The 23,528-nt window shown below is 39.1% G+C and overlaps 1 protein-coding gene across 3 annotated transcripts; it reads left to right on the plus strand.

Moving 5' to 3' along the window:
- The first annotated feature begins 91 nt into the window (after positions 1 to 91).
- Positions 92 to 22,964, plus strand: LOC141432769 (putative helicase MOV-10). Of its 3 annotated transcripts, none has more exons than XM_074094523.1 (20): positions 92 to 266; positions 3,120 to 3,263; positions 3,402 to 3,522; positions 4,089 to 4,251; positions 5,365 to 5,492; positions 5,654 to 5,760; positions 6,168 to 6,305; positions 6,599 to 6,695; positions 7,321 to 7,417; positions 7,487 to 7,592; positions 9,477 to 9,647; positions 10,820 to 10,967; positions 11,417 to 11,565; positions 12,402 to 12,536; positions 13,449 to 13,642; positions 14,065 to 14,213; positions 17,401 to 17,519; positions 18,590 to 18,701; positions 19,181 to 19,366; positions 20,290 to 22,964. In XM_074094523.1, exons 1-20 carry the CDS (start codon positions 118 to 120, stop codon positions 20,548 to 20,550), a joined length of 2,874 nt encoding a protein of 957 aa, XP_073950624.1. In that variant the 5' UTR covers positions 92 to 117; the 3' UTR covers positions 20,551 to 22,964. The 3 variants fall into 3 exon arrangements, with proteins under 3 accessions (XP_073950624.1, XP_073950625.1, XP_073950626.1); XM_074094524.1 differs by lacking the exon at positions 92 to 266 and adding an exon at positions 345 to 559; XM_074094525.1 differs by lacking the exon at positions 92 to 266 and adding an exon at positions 1,913 to 2,011.
- The last annotated feature ends 564 nt before the right edge of the window (positions 22,965 to 23,528 follow it).

Genomic DNA, 23,528 nt, shown 5'->3' on the forward strand with positions numbered 1-23,528 from the left:
TCAATTAATCGATCCTAGATCGCCATCCCTAGTACAGTAATAGATTAGACCAAGACTAGACGTACTTACGTATGTACCTAGTATAGTCTGTGCCATGCTGTGCTGCTGTGAGCGCGAATGCTTTTTGTTTGCTTGTCTTATCTATATTATATTCGATTTTTCGTTTGTGAGCTTAAGATAAATAATGTCAATTATTTCGCAAAATCGAAGAAGTTTAAAGTTTTTATAAAAGCATTTTACAAGTTTCCGCCTGCAAGTTACAACGGGTAAGTTTTCAAATAATTGTTCAGTTCGGTTACATTATTATTATCGCAATGCAACTGTTCTCTATTGTCGTTGTTCGGGGAATTTTTTGTTTATCAGCAAGTTTTTGACAGATCCGGATTCCGGTATTTGTGTGGCATTTATTGGGCATTTAATTCCTTTGTTATATCTAAATGTTTGTAACGAGTGTAAGGAAGAGGTCGTGTTTTGATTTGGTTGGCCGGCAATAGTGAAAAGGTGACTTTACAAGCAGTTAATGATTTGAAGAAATTACAGCGTTTTTATTTAACTCGGGGTATGTTTTGAATTGAAAACTAAGTACTTTTTAATTACTAGTTTAGTTTGTTTTGCTTTTCTAAACAAGTGAGTGGGTACGTTTTATACCATGACCATGAATTATTACTTTCTCGGAGGGCCACTTCCACAGTCCCGAATTTAGTTAAATTGCTAACCCAAGGGGGACAGTTCCATATATTTTAACACTATTTAACCATGTATTATCAGTGCATTCGGGGTTAAGTAGTTAATCCAAAGAGGTCCTGTTTTGTAACAAGTGGGTAATCACAATTGCATTCACCTTCTCTATTATCTCTATCTACTCTCATCCTATACCGTGTGACATAATAAAAAATAAAAACTAGTTGTACAGTCAAGGGCAAAGATATTGACACGGCCAAAGTTACAAAAATATGTATACACGACTTTATGCACTTAGCATTAAGGCTGTGTATACATATTTTTGCAACTTTGGCCGTGTCGATATCTTTGCACTTGACTGTACCTTTACTTTCTTTAAGTTCAGTGACTTGTGAGATTTGCAGTCTGGTAATAAATATAGGTTTTGTTTATATGTAAGAAAAGGAATAAAATAACTGTAGTAAAGGTGGGAACTTGTCTAGTTATATTTTTATTTATTAGCTAAATATTATTCACACTTAGATGTTATTGTTCTGGACTTGTAGCTTCACTGGTTATCCCGGTGGCTTCCCATCTTACAAACAGTTTACAGATCTTGTAAACTTAAAGAACAAATAGAATACATGAAGTATTGGAATTGCACAAAATTGATTAAGTAGTTCATTGTTTGGTCAGTGCAGAGAATACATTCCTAACAATTCTTAGTCTCCGAACTACTCAGTGCTAGTTAAAATGTCAGTGATTCCATGTGCGTTAGACAATACAAGGCCTCTGGTCTGTGCAAGCCCGCCTAAAAAACTAGTAGCCTAAGTCTTACATTCCACTGTTAAAAGGTAATTAGGGATTATAATTTATTACTTACTGTAAAACAGTATAAAATGTTTTTCATTAAGCCATAATTTCCATTTTTAATACATATTTGGCAAAAGAAGGTTTCAAAAAGTGATTTTGTTTGAAGTCTCCCTTACTTTTATCTTTATATTTAAGCATGAAGAAGTAAGAGACAGACATACATACTTCCGCATTTATAATATTAGTAAAGATAAGGAATACAATTTATATTGCTTAATGTGGTAAATACTGATTAAACATTAATATACTGTAATTTGGGAGTACCAAATAAACATACTTATATGTAAATTGATGTCATTAAGTCATTATAATATAATCAAATCGTCATTATTTAACTAACAAAATTCATTCTAATTATAATTTAATGATGTTTAGTTTGCACTCCTTGGATATACACACAAGTATCTAATTTCATAACTAATTCTTATAATGGATAGGTGTAGTGCGCTACATACAGGATCAATACTCTGAACTGCTGGTAAGTTGATACTTGCATTTGTTGAACAAGCTGAAATTAAATAAACAATAGCTAATCTACAACTTAAGATAACAATATTATTATCTTAAATTTTCTATTGATATCTCCTCCATACATACATTATCAAGTTGAATTTGAAATAAAATGTATTCTTACATTCAAAAAGTACTCCAATCAACCAGAGCTCAGAAAGAGAGAACTGTCATTACTCTTAAGTGTAGATATGGGTACATCCTGTAAAATAAATATTAAAACAAACCAAAACTTTACTCCTTATGAATAAACTAAAATGACAATATATTGCAAAATTAAAATTAATTTTAAAGTTTCCGTATAATTGTAATAAATGTCTATCAGATTTTTACATTTTTAAATTTCCAATGCATTTCTTCTTGCCTTACCTATCCACTTCAATACACCGTGGTTTTTAATTGATGATCAGGTACCAATTTTTCTAATTCAGTAATTGATAGTGGTCACAATTAAGTTACACTTTTTTTTTTTTGCTATTTTTTATTTCAACACTAACTTTTGACAAAAAAATCTGTGTCGCCCGAATCTTAGATCGAAGGTGTCACCCTACTAATGTTTTTGTCAATGAGCTTACAACGTCTTTCAAAAGCTTTATAATTTATTTTATTAGCTTAGACAAATGAAGATCATTTATGAGTTAATTAAATAAGTTGTCATTGTCAAAGTCGGTGAGACTGGAATCCCCCCAAGATTCTACTTCATTTCAATAATTAATTAATGTAGGATGACCATGTATCCTGTAGTTATTGGTTTTAATATTTTTATTAATTGTAATTAATTAAACAACAAGCAAATTTTATGTTGAATTCAATTTTAGCTGGTTATTAATATTTTTCATAGTGTATAGAGAAATCATGGGACAACTACCATTAAATGGCAGAGTATGTTCAGTCCATGTTATGCAAACTCGCAAAACGGTTCACCCTTTGCAAGCTCTGCCCATAACACACTTATTCACAGACAGGACATGCCCTATCCATTGACTATGTGTTACCATACAGAGATCTATTCCCCACATACAAAACTACACAATAGCATACTACATTTGGAATTCCATGATTGTTTTACATTGCAGTTGCAGCAAGATGCAGGAGAATGGCAAGTATTGCGAATACTGTGGCTTCGTTGATGATGAATATGATGAACACTCTCTATTGGTGCACCAGCAGACCCCTAAGCATATCTGCAACAAGATACTCTACATGTACAAACAGAAAAAGTATGTTAACATTTTTTAGTTTTGTCCACAAAACAATTTGCAATAAAATAAAAATCTTATTATGCTTAGTGAATTGAAACTTATTTATTTATTAATTTACTAAATTAAATTGAAAGTATAAAGAAAAATGTATTCCAGGAAAGGATTCAGTAGAAACGGAGATGGTATACTAATTTTTGGGCGCGCAGAGAGTCTGCCATTTGATGGAGCTGTTGTGACTAAAGAACCACCGACTAGTCATCATAAAATCTGGATGAATGTAAGTAGATCAGGAACATGGTTTAATAGGAAGCTTACTAGTACTAGTTGTTGCTTGTGCCTTTCTTTATATAGACTTCTACTCTGCGGAGACTAGGTATGCAGTTTTTCAAAATAAAAACTATCTTATGTCCTTCATCAAGGTTCATCTTTACCTGCAAGTACCTATAGCTAGTGCTACCAGATTGAGGTCACGCACACAAGAACATGTCGTGTAATGACAGCAGGATTTTGACATTTATTCATTAATTTCATTAATTCTCCTTGTGGCAAGGGGCACTACCTAGTAAGGGGTGCATGACAACCGGAGCCACTAATAATATTTTCTCAAAAATCTACATTATTCCTTACATATCAGAAGGTTAAGTGCACCATTTTTGAGAACAGCTTTATATTAGTCTTGGCTGGAATAGCAATTACTGGCTTTGTTTTAGTTAAATGGACTCTTCTCATACTCGGCCAGCAATTGCCTTCTTCCAGGTCATGACAATAATCTACTATTATTAGTTAGGAAATTTTAATGGATGATCATTATCTAGTAAAACTACTATGTTAATGTGTTTACAGGTAAAACCCCACCAGCAAGTAACATTCTCCTTCAGCGTTGATAATGACATGAAGAATGAGGATCTTATTGTGGTCGGCATTCAACTGGCGCACCCTCAACCCCAGTTTGAGATGAACCATTCAGAATATGAGTTTGGCAAACCTGTACATATTCTTAAAGCTAGTGAGTGTCAGTTTGTTGAGCTTCAAACTTTTAAACAAAGTATTGTAATATTAATCCGTGATATTTCCGCAGGTGGTTCGGTTAGTTTGACTTGTAAATGTTCTTTAGGATTTTTAACTATTGTTGAATCCGTGTTGTGCCCGGTAGTACAATAGGACGGACCTATCTCTTCCCGTGGTTGTCGTAAAAGGCGACTAAGGGAAGTAGTGTCGAGAGAGTGGGTAGCAGCACTCTCTATTGCTTAATACGAACTCTGGACTCCAGCTCTGCGGTGTGGTAGACAAGGGGAAATTACCACACTGTTTTGGGGCCATCCATGAAGTATGTCCCACTAATTTTGACCATTTTTGAAGGTGCACTTATGATAAGTGCACCTTCAGTGAACAGTTTTAAAAATAGACTAGACAAACACTTAAAAAAGAAAGACTAAAAACACAAGTGCACTGATGTACACCCATCAGCTCTAAAAGCTGCTAGTGTTTTATTTCAATAATAATAATAATATTTTTTAGCCGCTCCCCTCCCCTTTTTTTTATTTGACTTGATGGCAAACGAGCAAGTGAGTCTCCTGATGGTGAGAGATCACCACCGCCCATAAACATCTGCATTACCAGGGGTATTGCAGACGCGTTGCCAACCTAAAAGCCTAAAGATGGGATACCTCAAGTGTCAGTAATTTCTCCGGCTGTCTTACTCTCCAGTCTCCACGTCAAAACACAACAGTGCAAGCACTTGTCACATGTATTGTTATGAAAACTGAAATTATTTTGTTCCTATGTCACAAACTGCCTTACTGCCCCCCCCCCCCCCCCCCCCCTAAATCTGTGACGTAATTTATGGATGACCACTTCCCGAGAAAGTCGCCATAAAGGTTAATCTGATGACCACGACCACTATGTCAAGAGCACAAGAGTGTACAGAGTGACTAAGAGAGGGAAATGCTGTTGACAAAAGTTTACATGCATTGATTGATGTATAAGGTGGCACATTTTGAATCAAATTGATTGATGATAAACACAAAAACCAACCATCTGCTTAAACAATATCTGCCCAGCAGTGGCACATACGCGCTGGATAACATTAAGGATTTTTAACATTTAATGTTTGTTTCAGAATCGTTCATTAAACCGGGAATAGAAGTAAAATTTTTAGGCGGAGATGTTGGACAATATGAGATGCCTTTGATGTTTACATTCTATAGAGAAAGTGACAAGAAGAACTTTGTTTTTGTTAGGGAAATGGTACAGTAACTTTTAGTGAAATAATTGAATATAAACTATCCTTGCTTTATTATTTATAGTCCTTACTGGCAGCTTCGCTCGTTGGTAAGAACTATGGGCAGAAGTCGAGGTTATTATTTTAATTAAGTTTTTTTTATTTTCTGTCTATTCTACTATTTCAGGTCGTAAGTGTTCAAACTTACAAGACAGAAAAATGGTCAGCCAAAAGTCCGTATTCGAATTCAGATTGGAATCATGCAGAAAAGTTTATAGTGTCTACTGATCATGTGTAAGGACTATTTTTATATGAATTATTAACATATGATTTGTCCGTGTATTCACAGGCACTTATAAATTTTTGGAGCAAGTCTTGAAATTTTCATACATCCTAAAGCGACGATTTCACTGAGTCATTCACCTAACGCGGTCGGCGAACTTGTTTCAAACTACTGGCCAACGAGCGTCGTCTTCACTACCGTGTTCTTTACACTTTTGCGGTCACCGCATGCAGCATGCGGCGAACGACTTAGTGTAATTGCCGCTTAAGATCCAGCGTACAAAATTTTGAACATAATCTTAACTTTTCTTGATTGCCACTAACTTAGAAATTCTTGTAGTAAACATTTCTTGACGCAGGGTCTCAGGACGTTAGAAATACATGGTTATTATTTTTTTTAATAAATATTTGAATTCTAGGCCATTCAATTCTCTTTACAAAATCCCACCGCTGTTGAAGAAGCTTTTACCTCATGGCCTTGAAGAGGATGCTTTAGAAAAGATAAAAGAAACCACTGAAGTCAAACTACAGCTGAGGAAAGTGATGATAGCTACCAGGTAATACATTAATAAATAAACCGCGCAATTTAGCCGCAGTAGTACGTCACTACAATTTTTTTTTTTTTGTGAGCGGAATGATAAGTTTGTAAAGGAAAGTTTAAAAAAAACTGATTGTGTTGTTAAGGTGTTATTCGACACGGTAAGCCAGGAAATATAGGTTTAAATCACGGCTAGAGCATCCAAAATTTTTTCGTTTTAAAAAACCTATGTGATGTACTTATCTCAATGGAACAGCCTAGTACTAAAAAACAAAATTGCTATTGCTTTATTGTCTATGTGACTAATTTCAGGGCTATATTTGATAAAGGAATAACGCCAGAAAACTATATGCTATATTTCCATCATCTACTGTGGTGGGAGGAAATTATTTGCAGAATCAACTTGCGGGTGAGTTTAATTATAATGTACCTACAGATCGAATCGACAGCTAGCTAGGTCCAATTTCGAGAAAGAGATCGGCTGGGCAGCGTTCGGGGAGCTTTGCAGTGCCTTTTCGTCCGCAGTGTTTGAAGTCAAAAGTTTTTGACCACTGTGTGTTGCCGTGATGACTGTTTGTGTGCGACTCAAACTTTAGCATTTATAATATTAGTAGAATAAGGGGCTATTTCACCATCCATTGATTAGCGTTAACCAACGGTTAAATGTGATGCCGTCTCCGTCTATTCGAACAAAAAAAATAGAGACGGCATCACACCTAACCGCCAGTTAACACAAATCAATGGATGGTGAAACAGCCCCTAAATGTTACACACAGCATAGCTCTGGTGGAAACAGCTGAGCGAAGCGAGGATAGGTAAATGAAGCATATCTATTGGTTCATGAAAATCTCGTTCCTCGCACACCTCTAATGGAAATTCTTCTCATGCCATTAACTTATCTGATCTGGTGGCCCGGTCTCGCTCTTTCGCCTGCTCGCATGATCCTATTACCAAAATGTAAATTAAGTTTATTTAGGACTATTTTTAATTTTATTTTATGGGTACAGTTGTATGATGTGACTGTTTTGTTTCAGAAATATAACATGTTTGGTGTATCTTTAGAACAAAAGGGCAAAATTTATTTACTTGAAGTGCCCGGTTTGGCTGAGAATCGTCCTTCACTTTTGCGAGGTGCGTATTTGCAATATTGATTGTTTTTCGTAAAACGAAGATGAGGTCTTAATTGATTATTTATTCTAGGTGATAAAGTATACATTATGCCTCATGGAAGCAACGAGGTCCTTTTTGAAGCAGTCATAAAAGACATGGAGGATAGCGTCATACATATCGCTAATATAGACGAAAAGTAAGAAGATACAGATTATTTATTTATTTAAAGGAGAACCAACAGCTTATAAAACAATATGACTATGAAAATAGTGACACATAGCCAATTACAGGATCTCACAGATAGTCTCAAAATACAAGTTTAACCTGTCCTCTCCCAGAGGCACAAATTTGTGCCCAAAATCCTTCGATCCTGTTATCCTGGGAGATGACAGATTAAGCTTTACTTAAACGAGATGACGCGTGCTATATCACACCCTACTCAAAAAACATAACTCTTCAAATTACATTCTCACTCCAATTTTGGAATCAGGTAGGCATTGCACTACTTATAAAATAGAATAGATTTAGTGATAAATTGTTGCATACAGTCATTTGTGTAATGGAAAGGAAAGGTACCCGACTGTCCGGCTCCGATTTGATATATTTTATATACCTTTGTTAGAGAGCGAATATTCTAAAATAACGGACACCCTGCCCCTGCTAAAAAAACACCCTTCGAATTTTCATACTTCTCATCGTTTCACTTTGGTTTCACTCATTGAGCCGAAATAACAAAACACCGGTCCATTATTTTTTCATGTTCTCCAACATCAAGCCAGTAATTAACTAGCAATTTGCTTTAGCAAAACTCTACAGAGGTTAGAGTGCTTGGTAACTTTTTAGTATACTTTGGAGGACAATATCTCCGAATAGGTTGAGTTTGGACAGGTAAATAAAAATGTGTCCGTTATTTTAGACTGCTCTCTAACATAAATATAAAAATAAATCAAATCGGAGCCGGGCAGTTGGGTACCTTTCCTTGTGATTAATATGTACTGAGCGGCATTAAATCTGGCCCTCAAATGTATGCAGAATCGATAATTTTGTATGAAGGGTGGGCCAAATTTTGTGCCGCTGTGTATATGTAGTACAGCACATAGGTACCTATACGAGTAAAACATGTATTTTGTACTTGAATAAAGCAGTAGTCAAATATTATTTGATTTTCCTAAGTTCTGAAATCGACCCAAAATGTACCTACCTATAAGCTACCTATAAAGGTCTACCCATTACACCGTATCATAACATGGCCGTAATAGCAACGTGTCAGGGAAATAATTATTTGTGTCACAAGGGAGCAAAAGGTGTATTTACGGCGAGGGCGTACATTCAATCCAGAATGTAGCGAAGGATTCTGCAATAGAATCCTGAGCGTAATAGGGATTCAAGTGTTAACACCCAAGGTGAAAATGATTTTGGTCCCAAGTGGCTCATACAATTTTTCACACCGAGCATTAAGAAACTTGGAAAACAAATTCTAAATATTATTAAAGAACAACCAGTATAGAAAATGGCGTGGCTTTACAATTATCATCTTCATAAAATGGCATTTGCAATAAACACTTAGAAAATCCTTGAACAGAAAAGTTGCACTTTGCTCCCTCTCGTCAGGGAGGAAAAGTTACTTTTCTGAAGGAGAGGTGTGAAAAATATATTCTTTTCTCAAACATTACCTGAAATATTGACGTTGTGTTACAAGTAATAGGCGGGATGTATCGCGCTGCAGGCGCTGCGGCTCGCCTGCCTGCGCGCGGTCACTAGCGGCCTGCAAAGAGATTTCATATCAATCGTTCAAAGGTTAACTGGAAGAGATCACTTTAAGGGATAAGTTCGCCTTTGTACATCTTATTATCCTGTGTTCTGTTATTTTCATGTGTTTTATGAACAATAAAGAGTTGTACAATACAATACTAATTTATTTACCGCCCTCGGCCGGCAATGCGAGCGCGATGTACTTTTGTTCGTAGTGAGCCTACTTGTCCTCTTTTACTATGCTATTACGGTCGTGCCATGATAAGATCTAGTGGGTAGAGACCTTAAGATATGGCGAACTGAGGAGTTATCAAATACCGTGTTGTAGATTCTCAGCGTACTACGGTCCCGAGGCTCTGTTCGACGTGCGTTTCCTGATGTCGCGCGTGCCGCACGAGCGCGCGCACACAGCCGTGGCGCACGTGTTCGAGCGGCGGCAGCTCCCAAGGCTCTTCCCGCAGCCGCACAACAAACGGGTGGAACTCAAGCCTATCTATACGTTAGTACTTTATAATCACCGTCTAATTAGCCTTGAGGTGCGGGCTCATGTAGTCCCTCGTCGCTGGTTTGCAGCGACAAATCTGGTCACGTGACATATAGCGACAAAGCTGAAAATGCTGAGCTTTAGCGCTGGAAAATAATAAAAGACATCTCGTCGATTTCCAAAAAAACTTATTTTCTGTTTTCATTCACTCCAATTTCTTTTATTTGTACCACTGTCACGACAACCACTAAAGGAGGTTAAGAAATCAGCTCCCAAGACCAAGATCAAGCAGCCACGTTGACGCTGCTGTTCGACGCGGCGACTTGACGCTAGTTTTTGTGAGGCGCGTGAAATTCAAAAGAGGTTCACGTGACCAGATTTGTCGCTGCAAACGAGCGACGAGCGGTTGCATGAGGCTGCACCTTTATAATACTACCTGGGTCAATACATTTTTTAGTGTAGCTTCTTGCCATGGTAACGTCTCCCGAGTTACTTATTAAAAGTATGCTTTTTATGGGGTACAAATACACTAAAAGTTAGGAGTTGTGATGTGTCAGTTTTAAGACACTTCCTTCACGGCCCGTCTCCTAAGCATGCTAAGTAAATATATATTGCTTTTTTTTTCTAACGAAGTTTGTCACTGATGTCTCCTGTCCTGAGTTATGTATTGATTGACCCACCTACCCCTTAACTTATCTCTTACTCTACCCCAAATGGAAACTAACCAAGGGCAGATCGAGCTGTATATACATATTCATTTATTTGGCCAAGTAACATCACTCACATTTAGCAAGTCATTATAACTAATTACATGCATTGGGGGTGCATGCATGCATGCATAGGGGGTGTTACATGGTCAAATTCTGACCTACATGTACCTAAATTAACCACCTATCCTCGCTCCGCCGAGCTGTTGCTAGAGCTGCGCTGAGCGAGAATAGGTAAATGGAGCGTTTCTATTGATTCATGACAAACACATTCCTCGCACATCTGTGATGGAAACGGAGCCTTATGCCTTAGAGGTCTGCCTTACTGGGACGCCATGACTTCCACTCCATATCTTCCATTCATATAGAAATGTATACGGCTGTCACTCACTTGGCGACGCGTAGCCTTTGCGGCTCCCTACGTGGCAGTGAGGCAGAGCTCTTAGACCCGACAAAACACGCATTGTTTTTTCTTTACAGGTGGTACAACCCTTTGATCCAAAGCAATGAAGAGCAGAGGTCGGCCGTGCAGCACATCTTGTCAAAGTCCTCGCAACGCGCGCCGTACATGGTGTTCGGGCCTCCCGGGACCGGCAAGACTATGACCATCGTCGAAGCTATCATACAGGTACTCACAGTGGCTTATAGGGGGCGAGGGGGGCGGCCCGCCCCGGCCGGTGCTTTTAGGAGGCGGCAAAATTCCATCCCATTTTAATATTATAAATGCGAAAGTTTGTAAGTCTGTTTGTTTGTTTGTTACCTCTTCACATGTAAAACGGTGAACCGATTGAAATTAAGTATACAGATAGTTTGAGTCCCGGGGAAAAGACATGATGGTTTTGATCCCGGAAAATTGAATAGTTCGTGCGGAATAGTGATAAACGAATTCTACGCGGGCTGAGTCGCGGGCAACAGCTATTAATATATTCAGTCCTATTTTTTTTATTTGCCGCCGCTCCATTTGCCCACGACTCTGGTCATGTTCTATGAGACTTCTTTTTAAATAGCGAATAGCGACCATGCTGAACAGTCAGCCAAGCAAGGATTAGTGTGAAATAACACATAACTAATTTGCAGGTAGTGATGTACAGCTCCAAGTACCGCGTAATGGTGTGCACGGATTCAAACATGGCGGCGGATCACATCGCACTCATGCTCGCCAGATACAACAAGAAACTAAACATCAATAATTTCATACTGCGCGCTAACTCCAAATCAAGGGTTTGGTAAGTTTTATAAAAAAAAGTACTGCCAAAGTGTTATGTGCAAAAATATCTGACACGCCCTAACGGTCCTAGAAATAGAGTTGTGTCAGAATAATGCACGCTTTGTTATGTCATATATTGGTGCTGGTGACTGTACTTTTGTAAACTCTATTGCGACGCCTACGAAAATCCGGTGACCTTTTTTTAGTTCTGGCCAAATTTCAGATGAGATCAATCGCGTTGGTAGAGTGACACTTTCCCGGCCTGGATAATACCGACATGGAAAAACAGGGTTTGTATTTCCATGTCAGTATTACCCGGGCCGGTAAAGAGTGTCACCCGCGTTGGTACTTGCATTTCTATGGGCGGTTCTCACACGACGCAACTTGTCGAAAACTGGTAAGAAAGGAAGAAAACATTTATTCGTGACGACATAGGAAAAAAAATAACTTAAAATAAGTATGTGCATGTCACGAATTGGTCCCAAATCAGCAAAACCTGCCGGTCTTGCGAACGGCGCTGATTTTCTTTTGGGACTAAACCAACTAGTTTTCAATGACGACACCATTATTGTATTGTATCGTGCGACTCACAGCGCTAGAATTAGCCGAACAAATTTTCATGTAATTAGCCAGAAAATTCGTGTGGTTATTTTGACTGAAATTAACGACGTGACCAACGACTTTTTTGGGTAATTTTGGATAAGTACCTACAGCTCGAGGCGCAATGTGGAAGTATGAGTTAGATCGCAGTACACAGAGATAATTTAACATGCGAAGAACTTCGTATCGTTTCTGAAATTATTTAAGCGATCTTATCAGCTGTAATTTAATTTGCGATGTGTGGTGTGTGTTCAGGAGTGTGATGCCACCGGAGCTGATCCCGGTGTCCAACGGGTCTGACTACGCCAACGCTTACTCCGTCACCAACTACGCCATGTCTGCTTACCGCATCGTCGTCACCACGCTGCTGCACGCAGCCAAGTATGGCTCGTGAGTATCCCGCACTACATTATTTATTATATGACTATTAAAATAGTGACAGAGCCAATTACAGGATCTCACAGATATTTACAGATAGTTCAAGCTTAACTTAAACATAGTGATGCCACAAAACAGATAGGTTACAGAAAACAATCTACATACAAAGTGCGCTCGAGCAACGCACACATACACTGTTCACGGACACGATATCTCGGACCGGTTGGGACCAGTGCGAGCGCGAGTGTCATCCGCTTGAGACACGCGTCTGTGAATTGTTTTGTGCAATAATGGAGAATACGAATTTATGGAATTAGGCAGGCACTGCACTAATTTTGAAACTAAATATAAGAATGGCACCTTCAAACTTCATAGTCGGTTTGTCTTCATAGTCAGTCATTTGACGACCGACGAGACCGGATATCGCCGTGGTGGCCTAGTGGTTTGACCTATCGCCTCTCAAGCAGAGGGTCGTGGGTTCAAATCCCGGCTCGCACCTCTGAGTGACATCACCTCTCTCATTACATTTGAAATTTACCACGAGCTATGCGGTGAAGGAAAACATCGTGAGGGAACCTGTTCAAACCTGCGAAGCAATTCAATGGTGCTTGTGAAGTTCCCAATCCGCACTGGGCCCGCGTGGGAACTATGGCCCAAGCCCTCTTGTTCTGAGAGGAGGCCTGTGCCCAGCAGTGGGACTTATATAGGCTGGGATGATGATGGTGATGAGACCGGATAGCCAGTGTTTTTTCTGTGTATCGAATATGTGTAAATAAATGTCTCTCTCTCTCTCACTCATATTGTTGCTAGTGACTGTACTCTATAACACAAACTTTGTTTACTTCGGGACCGAGAAGTGTCCCGTGATATTTATGACTATATTTTTTGAATACTTGTGTGAAAAAATGGCATACGCTTTCGCAGACCGCGAGCCCAACAATCGCACAAACTGGAGATGTCCCACTTGTTCATCGACGAGGCGGCGCAGGCGTCGGAGCCGGCGGCGCTGGTGCCGGTGTGCGGGCTGCTGGCGCGGACCGGCACGCTCGTGCTGGCCGGAGACCCGCAGCAGCTGGGGCCCGTCTGCATCAGCAGGGACGCCAAGGAGCGGGGGCTAGGTACGTGCGGGGCGGGGAGGGGCGGCGGAGTGTGGGGGGGGAGGCGATAAAAAAGAGTCCAACCAGAGGCTTTATTGTATTTATACACACTTGGAATCACAATCGTTTTCACCACTTCTTTCTGTTACACGGTATAAAATGAGGGTAGAAAGAGATGGCGCTTTAGACAATACGGCATCTATTTATCATTCCTCATTACGGTGAAGTATACTATAGAATAGCCAATAATGTTTGTACTTTTATTAGAACTGATATTTTATTTTGGGAAAACCTTAACTCACTAGAATTTATTAACGTAGAGACCTCGATGCGCCACTATACCTCTACATACTTATAATACTTCACTATGTTCGCCGCTTAAGTTTAAAAAATATACTTACCTTTATTTGGAACTGGCACTTGAAACAACTGTTTGAATTCAGGTAAATCCCTAATGGCGCGCCTGAGATCGGACTATGCCAATCTGTATGAATCCGACCCTAACTATATCACCATGTTGGTCAAAAATTTCCGTAACGCACCCGACATCCTGCACCTGCCCAACCAACTGTTCTACCACGGCAATCTAAAGGTATGTTATGACTTGATACTTTAAATAAACTAAAAACAACTTGGCAAACAAATGTGACAAAGGCGTTGGTCGCCGTAAAGTGTTTTTAGTTCATTGATATGAACCTCCGCAAAGTAACGCCCGATTCAATAAATTAATTGCGACTTTTTTATAAAGTAAATATTCTTGATTTTGATTAAGGCAGCGTCTCTGTTCTACTCCCGAGCTCTGGTTGGGTTGGAATCGCGTCAGTGTAGTGTGGTGGTGGTGATAGATGGGGATGTGTGATTTGTGTGTGTTCTTACAGTGAAGAGGTGGAGGAGCCGCATGAACACACATTTCTTGCATAAACGTAGCAAAGTAATTGTTTCAGTTCATTAATTTAGCTAGGCTTGGCGTTCGTAAGATTATGCAGGGATCGCGAAGATACTTAATTACTTCGCGATCCCATGCAAATTTCTTAAGTCACGGATTCCTTCAGTTAATTTTCTTAAGCACAAGCGCTTTTTCAAGGCAAACTGACGGCGGTCACTGTAGTAGCGATACAGTTGAAACATGCTAGTGGCTACCCTTAGCTACCAAGTTCCTAGACTTTATTGGTGGTCGTCTAATCTACCATTGGCAAAATGTGTTAAAGTACTTCCAGTAAACGAGTCTTCTAGTGTCTTTATAGAAGTCTGTGTTTTATATCTGTGTACGGTTGCTATGACTTGTTATTCTTTAATTGTTGATTTGTCTTTATTCCAATATATTTTCCCTTAACAAATGCATTTACTTTAATATGGTAGCAGAGCGCAAAAATAAGATTTGAAGCTTAAACCGGATAACGGTCTATTTTTTCAAAGAGTGCGGAACAATCAAATCGAACGAAAATGGGTTCAAACATTAAATTCGAGATTGGACGACTCGAAGGTAGTACCAACTGGCAAACCTGGAAATACAAAGTTTCGTTGCTATTGCGGAGCATACCAGGTACGCTAGATATAATCCAAGGAATAGCGACAAAACCTGATCCGCCTGCGGCGAAGGCGTCATCGGAGGAATTGTTAAATATAAGACTGATTCGGACAAGTACCAAAGTCTCGACAGTCATGCATTGCTTTCCTTACGACCAACATGACCGAAGAAACCTTAAACAAGTAATTCGATGTGGAACGTCGAAAGATATGTGGACAGAGCTACATCGTCTTTATGATGGGGCAAAGGAAGATCGAAGCTATGAACTTTGCATGAGGTTTTTCCGCTTTCAACTTGAAGATAATGATATGGCAAGTCACATCTCGACACTTAAAAACATATGTACGACTTAAACAAGGAAATTGATGGAAATGAACTCCCGGAAATGCTTTTAATTTGCAAATTGGATACCCTTCCAGATAAATATTTTAACTTTAAGTCTAGCTGGTTGTTGATGAATAAGAGTGATCGAAATATCGAAAATTTGACGACTCAGTTGTGTGCGCATGAAAGAGCTTTAACGAGTGGATGTAAGGACAACATCGAAGAAGCATTAGTACTGAGATCTAAAGGAAAAAGTAAGGATAAATTTAAGAAAAGGAAATGCAATTATTGTAGAGAGGGATTCCACAAGGTCACATCATGTCAGAAGTGGATTGCGGATAGACCTCCTATTAACAAGTAGCGATGTTTACGACAATCGTACTTGGTATGTCGATAACGGTGCGTCCAGTCACTTTAAAATAGAAGAGACATATTCCTTCTTTTAAACTTCGGAGAATGTAATGTATTGAGCGAACGGAGAGGTGACGAATGCATAGGAAAAGGCTCTATTCTATAAGTCAAAGAAGAAAATTTATATAGTTTGATGAAGTACTGCTCCTATTAGCCTTATGGAACAGGCACCTAAATGCTGGAATGAGTGCATTCATGTTATAGAATCTGGTTTTATCCAGAGTGAAGCTGATCCTGTGTCTATGTCCGAGAACGTGGACATAATAAGATACTAATTGGGCTCTATGTTGATGACGGTCTGTTGCTGCATCAGATGAGAAAGAGGCAGACGATTTCATCCAAAATGAATTGAAAGGTCGATTTAAAATAACGACAAAATTCCGTCTTACTTCCTTGGGCTCGAAATAGAACAAAACAATGAATGTATTAAGGTTCATCAAGCTGCTTACACTCAAAAATTGCTAGACAAGTTCGGGATGAGTAACTGCAAAGCTGTTGGGACACCCATTATAAAATGCGAAAAGGAAATAGAGAAAGACGAATGTCCTGATCAACAGTCAATTTTCCATACCGACAAGCTGTTGGATCTCTAGCTTATCTTATGGTTGCAACGAGACCAGATATAGCATATGCAGTTGGGGTGGTATCAAGAAGCCTAGATTACCCTACCAAAAATAATATCCAACAAGTAAAGAGAATCTTTAGATACTTAGAGGAACTGTCGATACAGGACTCGAGTATAAAAAAGGCGAAATCGTCTTGTATGCTACAGTGATGCAGATCACGGTGGTGACGATACAAGCGGATGCTCTACGAGCGGAGTGTTATGTCTTTATGCTGGATCGCCATATCCTGGCGAAGCTCCAAGCAAACCACGGTTGCACTGTCGTCTACCGAAGCGGAGATAGTAGCGGCCAGTGAAGCAAGTCGAGAGATTATTTGGCTGAAAAGGTTGTTACAAGATCTAAAGTAAATATTGACACGCCTACTTTGCGAATTGATAATGAATCAGCAATTAAACTGGCATACAACCCTCCATCGGTACAGCATCGAAAGACTAAACATATCAAAATAAAACACTTCTATGTCAGACAGTGTATATCTGAAAATGATGTAGTCATTGAACAAGTACCGACAGCAGAACAATTGGCTGATATATTCACGAAGCCTCTGTACAAGCCAAAATTGATTAAGCTTTGTGAACAGTTTGGCTTGAAAAGGCAAGGAAATGTTAAAGTACTTCCAGTAAACGAGTCTTCTAGTGTCTTTATAGAAGTCTGTGTTTTATATCTGTGTACGGTTGCTATGACTTGTTATTCTTTAATTGTTGATTTGTCTTTATTCCAATATATTTCCCTTAACAAATGCATTTACTTAATAAAATGCCGTTTAAGTATACAACGGCGCGAAAGTAGAACCCAAATACTACTATCTTTGTCACATTTATTTTAAATGAGCGAGAGGAAAATATGATTTTAGGTTCTTCCGTGTCATCTATAATGAATTTGATACACAGGCGTTGGCGAAGCCGGACCCGCTAAGTTCTCGCAAAATCCTTCCACTGGAGGGAGGAGAGAGCGCTGTCGTATTCCACTCCGTCAATTCACGCGAGCAACGCATGGGCAAGGCTCCCAGGTACCATTACACACGTTTTTTTTTGCAACGGGAAAGCTGTGTGCTAAGAAATTAAAAGCCTATGAGCTTTCTTACTCTCTAATCCCACTACTAAGTAGCAGCGCATTTGTTGCAGTGCTTTGACGTAGAGTAAGGCTGCCTGTTCACTGGAGCGGAGCGAGGCAGCGGAGCGCTCCGCTGCGGAGATTTTATGTAATTCTATTGTTGGATTTTTACCTTGCGCACCGCTCCGCTGCCTCGCTTTGCTTCAGTGCACAGACAGATACCTACCGCACGATACCTTTACATATTAAACGTCACCGCTACACTTATGTGCCGCAAGCTGTTTCTATATTTGTCCTCTAGGCTGGCAACGCGAACGCGTGCATCTACAATCCTCTGATATTGGGGGTGTTCATGGCATCACCACAGTATAACAAGTTTCCCTACAGTAATCCGACGGAGACGTCTAGACAGAGCAATCGTGCGGGGCGGGTGGGAGGAGCCCCAGCTGCATACTTTGCCGTTCTTAGTAGCTTGGGACAAGTCTTCTAGGGCTATCGATTTTTCATTTAAATTTATAATAAAATTTATTATGGTGCATATGACATGTACTGTGAGTGCGTTCAAATCATCATCTCGCATAAATAACTAAGATTTCATCTATTTATATAATTATACTTCGTTATTTTTTATGTAATAAATTCAATAACAGGAACTTTAAGTCCGTTAAGTCTAGAAACCGAAAGTATTTGTCGGTTACTAATCTATGAAAGTATATAATGTTGATACTTCTTACCCCTAGTAAGTATGCTACCCCTAATTCATTTTGTTTTATATCATTTCGCAAAACCAATATGTACCGATTCGTAAAAGACATCTACATACCTTCCAAATTTTAAATTTGTGACAACCCTTCCTTACTTGCGTAAATACCTATACAGGTTGCGGTATCGCTCATCTTCAAAGGCGTCGGCCTACCGTAGGGAAAACTTGTTATACTGTGGCACCACCATCTGACCTTAACTTACCGTCATATCTGACGCTCATTTGCTACCGTGTCATTAGAAAAACCTTTTGTTTTTTGCCAGCTTTTTCAACGAGAAAGAACTAGACATGTTGAAAATGTATACGAAAGCTTTGGTCGAGAAGCATGACGTCAAACCGGTGGATATCGGCATCATAGCTCCTTACATCAGACAGGTCAGTGCATGAATATCGCAACAGTTTAATGTCTCCGTCCACTACAGCGCACTGGTTTCACCATAGACACAACAATATCTCAATTACCTATCTATTTTAATCCGGCGTGGCTGTTTGCAACTCAAAACCGCCGCCGCGCCGTCTGTTTTTTTCCCATAGTAGAGAAAACCACTTGTCTCGGTTGGAAGCGGCTTGCATCCACAGTGAACCCGCGACTTTAACCAGATCATCCGTCCATCTCGTTGGTGGACGTCCTACGCTGCGCTTGTCGATCCGCGGTCTCTACTCGAGAACCTTTCGGCCCCAACGACCATCTGTAACTGCAACTGGAGGCGACTGGAGATCTATGGGGGAGGCCTACGTCCAACAGTGGATGTCCTATGGCTGATATGGTGATGATGAGGGAAAGGCAATTGAATCCACTCCGTACATCCTTTTTGATGAAGTACTGCTCCATTTTAAACTCTAAACATCCTCAGGTGTACAAAATGAAGAGCTGGCTCATCAGTAACGCAGCGGCGGGACTCGATGCCGTGGAAATTGGCACCGTGGAGGCGTTCCAGGGCAAAGAAAAACGCGTGATCCTCGTATCAACAGTGCGAGCCAACTGCCGTCTACTGGACTATGACGCCAAATACGGATTGGGATTCCTCGTAGACGACAAGGTACTTTCCCTCTTGATAGTTAACTTTTGTACTTTGTAGCGGCAATTACTTTCTATCCCACCTACTCGGAAACCGACGACGCAAAGGAGGTCTTTTCTCAAAGGGTGTTAAAAAAAGAGCCCATCACTCAACAGCCAAAATATTTTTCCCTAAAGCGGCGTACTTTGAATCCCTCGCTACACTCACGATTCTATAGACTCTAAAATAGCTCTTTCTACTCCGAATTCAAAATAGAGCCCTCTACTATTAAACGTATGTATAATTTAACGAATGAAATCTTGCAAATTACATCGCAGTCATAAGGAATACATACGGTTGTTTTATTGTATGGCGTAAACCGTATGGAGGAAGGGAGGGAGGGAGGGAGGGATTTAATATGATTTTTCCTACTCAGAATCAAGAGCACAATCGATTCCGATAGTTTAAAAAAAATACCCCAAAAAAATTACAGTTTTGCGACGTTTTTTTCATACACTTAGTATGGGCGTGACAAAACTGATTCATAAATTTTGTATAAAAAAATGGGGACATTTTTTAAAATGATCGGAATCGTTTGTGCTCTTGATTTTGAGTAGGAAAAACCATATTATTTCCAAAACTTAAAAAAAAGGAAAGGGTATACTTTTTTTTAAAAACGTCCAATATTTACCATTTAAATAATAATGATGTTGTACAATTACTCTCGATAAGACAATGCAAAAATAAAAGAAGCATTCCTATGATTAAATACTGGGTGGGAACACAGCCCGGCCCATTGCAAACCCGTTCACGATAAGTGAAGGTACCGTCATTCCTTGCAAAAACAATTCAAAAAACATTAACGAACATTCATAGTCTTTGTCAAATGCACTCAATGTGCGTAGTGACTGATAGTGTTAAATCAGCAATGTATGTTGTTAATAATAATGTTGTTCTTTCTACAGAGATTCAACGTGACTCTGACAAGAGCTAAGGCTAAATTGATCATAATCGGCAACCCCTCCTGCCTCGGGAGGGATGAAAAGTGGCGGAAGTACATGGCTCACTGCAGTGACCTGAAATGTTATTTCGGCCGGGAGTCCGAGCAGTTGCAAAGGACTTCTGACCTGCTGACAGAAGTTGCAATAAACAGGTTCAACAAGTGCCGTCTGACAGGAATACTGAAAACGGATAAAATGAATGAAGAAAAAAAGGAGACTGAATAATTTGGACACTAAACTGTCAGTCGGTTTGGGTAATTAAGTAATGCTTTTTTTTTTATTCGACTGGATGGCAAACGAGCAAGTGGGTCTCCTGATGGTAAGAGATCACCACCGCCCATAGACACCTGCAACACCAGGGGTATTGCAGATGCGTTGCCAACCTAGAGGCCTAAGATGGGATACCTCAAGTGCCAGTAATTTCACCGGCTGTCTTACTCTCCACGCCGAAACACAACAGTGCAAGCACTGCTGCTTCACGGCAGGATTAGCGAGCAAGATGGTGGTAGCAATCCGGGCGGACCTTGCACAAGGTCCTACCACCTGCAAAACGAATGCTGAACGAATTAATATTTTAATTGGTCTCTTAAAGAACCTTCCAGGTTTTTAGAAGTATTAATCGGATGTCGGCACACAAATGGTCAAAGCAAGTTCAACACAAAAATTAAATGCTTTATGAGAGAAGTAAAGGTGCTCTCCACACCGCTGCTTAAAATACGGAATCGCAGTGACGTGCCGTAAACGTCAAGTCTTTACCGAACAAAAGTCGTGACGTTTACGGCACGTCACTGCGATTCCGCACCGTTTGCGTATTTTAAGCAGCACTGTGGAAAGCAGGCAAAAAAAACGGTGGCATACGATGCGTAGTTTGCGAGGTTGTTAAGCGAACAAGATTAAAGTGGTTGTCGAGCGCCACTATGCGACTCAACTTGTGACGATTTTTCTTGCAAGTCTTGGCTTTGGATTCCAAATTTCAGAATACCCACATGAATCTTAATTATACAGTTCTCTTCACATGTGATAATTGTAATTTGTATCGGACTGCTGGTTCTCGAACTTGTAATGTTATTGAAATTGCGGTTCTTCATCATGTTTGGCTGGTTTCGTTTGTTTGCCTCTATTTAATTATTTGAACGACGACTGGCTGGAAAGTGTATTTTATTTTAAGTTTAATTATGTTTACTGGTCGATTTAAATCTTGGCTCTTTTTATAATTAGAAATTTACTTTTGGACATTATTGAGTTTATTTTCTTTTTTTTTATTCAGTTGTTTAATATCCTGGATACGGCTCACAGGGTTCTAAGTATGTACTGTATATAACCCACATATTATATAAAATAGTAGGCAAGTACTATTATCGTTATTAATATTTCTATGAATTTTACAAGATTTATAAATCACTGAATTGTTTTCCGATTTTTTAGTAATATAGGCATTTTTCATATTTCTATTTGAATCGGTGCTTGTAATTTGGTAAAATATTACACAGCTAAGCCGGCTAAATATAGCAAATATCGATATTTGACGCACAAACTGTAGAACACGAGGGTCTCTTGGACATCAACCGTCGTGTGTGCGCAATGAGGGTTTTCACAGAGGCGAAATATCGCTAGATGGCGTTAGTATCGTAAGATCCGTTTGACGTTTGCTCGTGATTGGTTAAATAAATGAGCCAATCGCAACCAAACGTCAAACGGACCTCACGATACTAACGCCATCTAGCGATATTTCGCCTCTGTGAAGACCCTCATTTTAAGGGCTTGTTTCACCACTCTCTGATAAACACTATGTGACGCATATTTTTACACATATTTTATTTTAATGAACAGAGATGGCATCACAGACATGCTACATACAATACCAGGAACTTTTCAAATAATGGTGCAACAAGCCTTAAGTTTGTATTAGGCAGAAAGTGAAGTTTCATGCTTGCATCACGACGGTAAATGCTACTTGCGGCTCAGTGTGACTTTAAAGCAGTATTTCGATAAGTATTAAAACAATAACTGTAATGTACCGATAAAATAATAGCATTCCTTGACATGATTCAGAGTTTGTGTAATGTTACATGTATTGCTTGTTATTGATTTATTGTTAATTAATGAGGTTACTCAGTTTACACGTTTGAAAATTTAGAAAGTTTTTATAATACATGTTTTTATTCCATATCGAAATGGGTATCACTGCTGTCATTACCAAAAATCAACAGTCAATTATTTTAAATAATCCAATAATGCTTTAAAAGTTTTATAGTCGTGACATTCTTGATCAATTTGACATAGGTAGTTATCAAATGTAAACAAGGAAATAGTAGATTAGATTAGCTTTGTTTTTTGTTCTAAGGTCATTTGGATTAAGTAGTTTCGTACTATGTGTGCCAAAGTACAGTCCAGTCATGGACCAATATTGGTGTCTCTAAACTTTGTTTGGAACAAAGTGCGGCTGCGAGAAGTCTGTGATGTGAACAACCTTTAAGATTAATTAAGAGATTATTTTTGAAGTCCTTGTCTAGGTCATGTTTTAGTTATAAGTTACTAGTTACAGTTCAGAAATGTGAACTCGTTAAGAAATATTGTATGGACTGAAAAATTGTACTTGATATTTTTTGAAAATTTTATGAATAAATAATGATACTTTATTACGGCGTTAGTCATTGCGTAAACATTTTGGCTTTGAGTACGCTCCTTTATGAAATACTCAATTTAATACTATTCAAATTCTCTATTTCAGAAAAAAGTTTTTCCATATTGGTTAGTAGAGTAACAATGAAGTTTATTTTAAAATGTTAATAATAAGGACACAGACAAAACAAATAACCTAAATAAATAGTTATTTGTGTCACAAGGAAACAAAATGGTGTTTTTACGGCGAGGGCGGTATATTGAATCCAAAATGTAGCGAAGGATTCTAAAGTAGAATCCTGAGCGTGAATAATTTTGCTCCCAAGTGACTCATACAACTTTTCACACCGAGCATTAAGAAAGTCTGTACGTGGAAGATATCCGAAAAAAAGTTGGCTGGGGATACTTAAAATCGATCGATCGATAACAGAACACGTTCCAACAGTTCGCACGGAGAACGTGAGAACGGTTGAACGGATTTTGATGCAAACTTTACTAATATGTCGAGAAAATCCCCGGCCATGTTATAGGTTAAAATTCAACCCCCAAAAGGAGGGGTAGACACTACACTCGATTTAGTT

This window comes from Choristoneura fumiferana, chromosome 11, assembly GCF_025370935.1.
Source record: "Choristoneura fumiferana chromosome 11, NRCan_CFum_1, whole genome shotgun sequence".
NCBI classification, from domain to species: Eukaryota; Metazoa; Arthropoda; class Insecta; order Lepidoptera; family Tortricidae; genus Choristoneura; species Choristoneura fumiferana.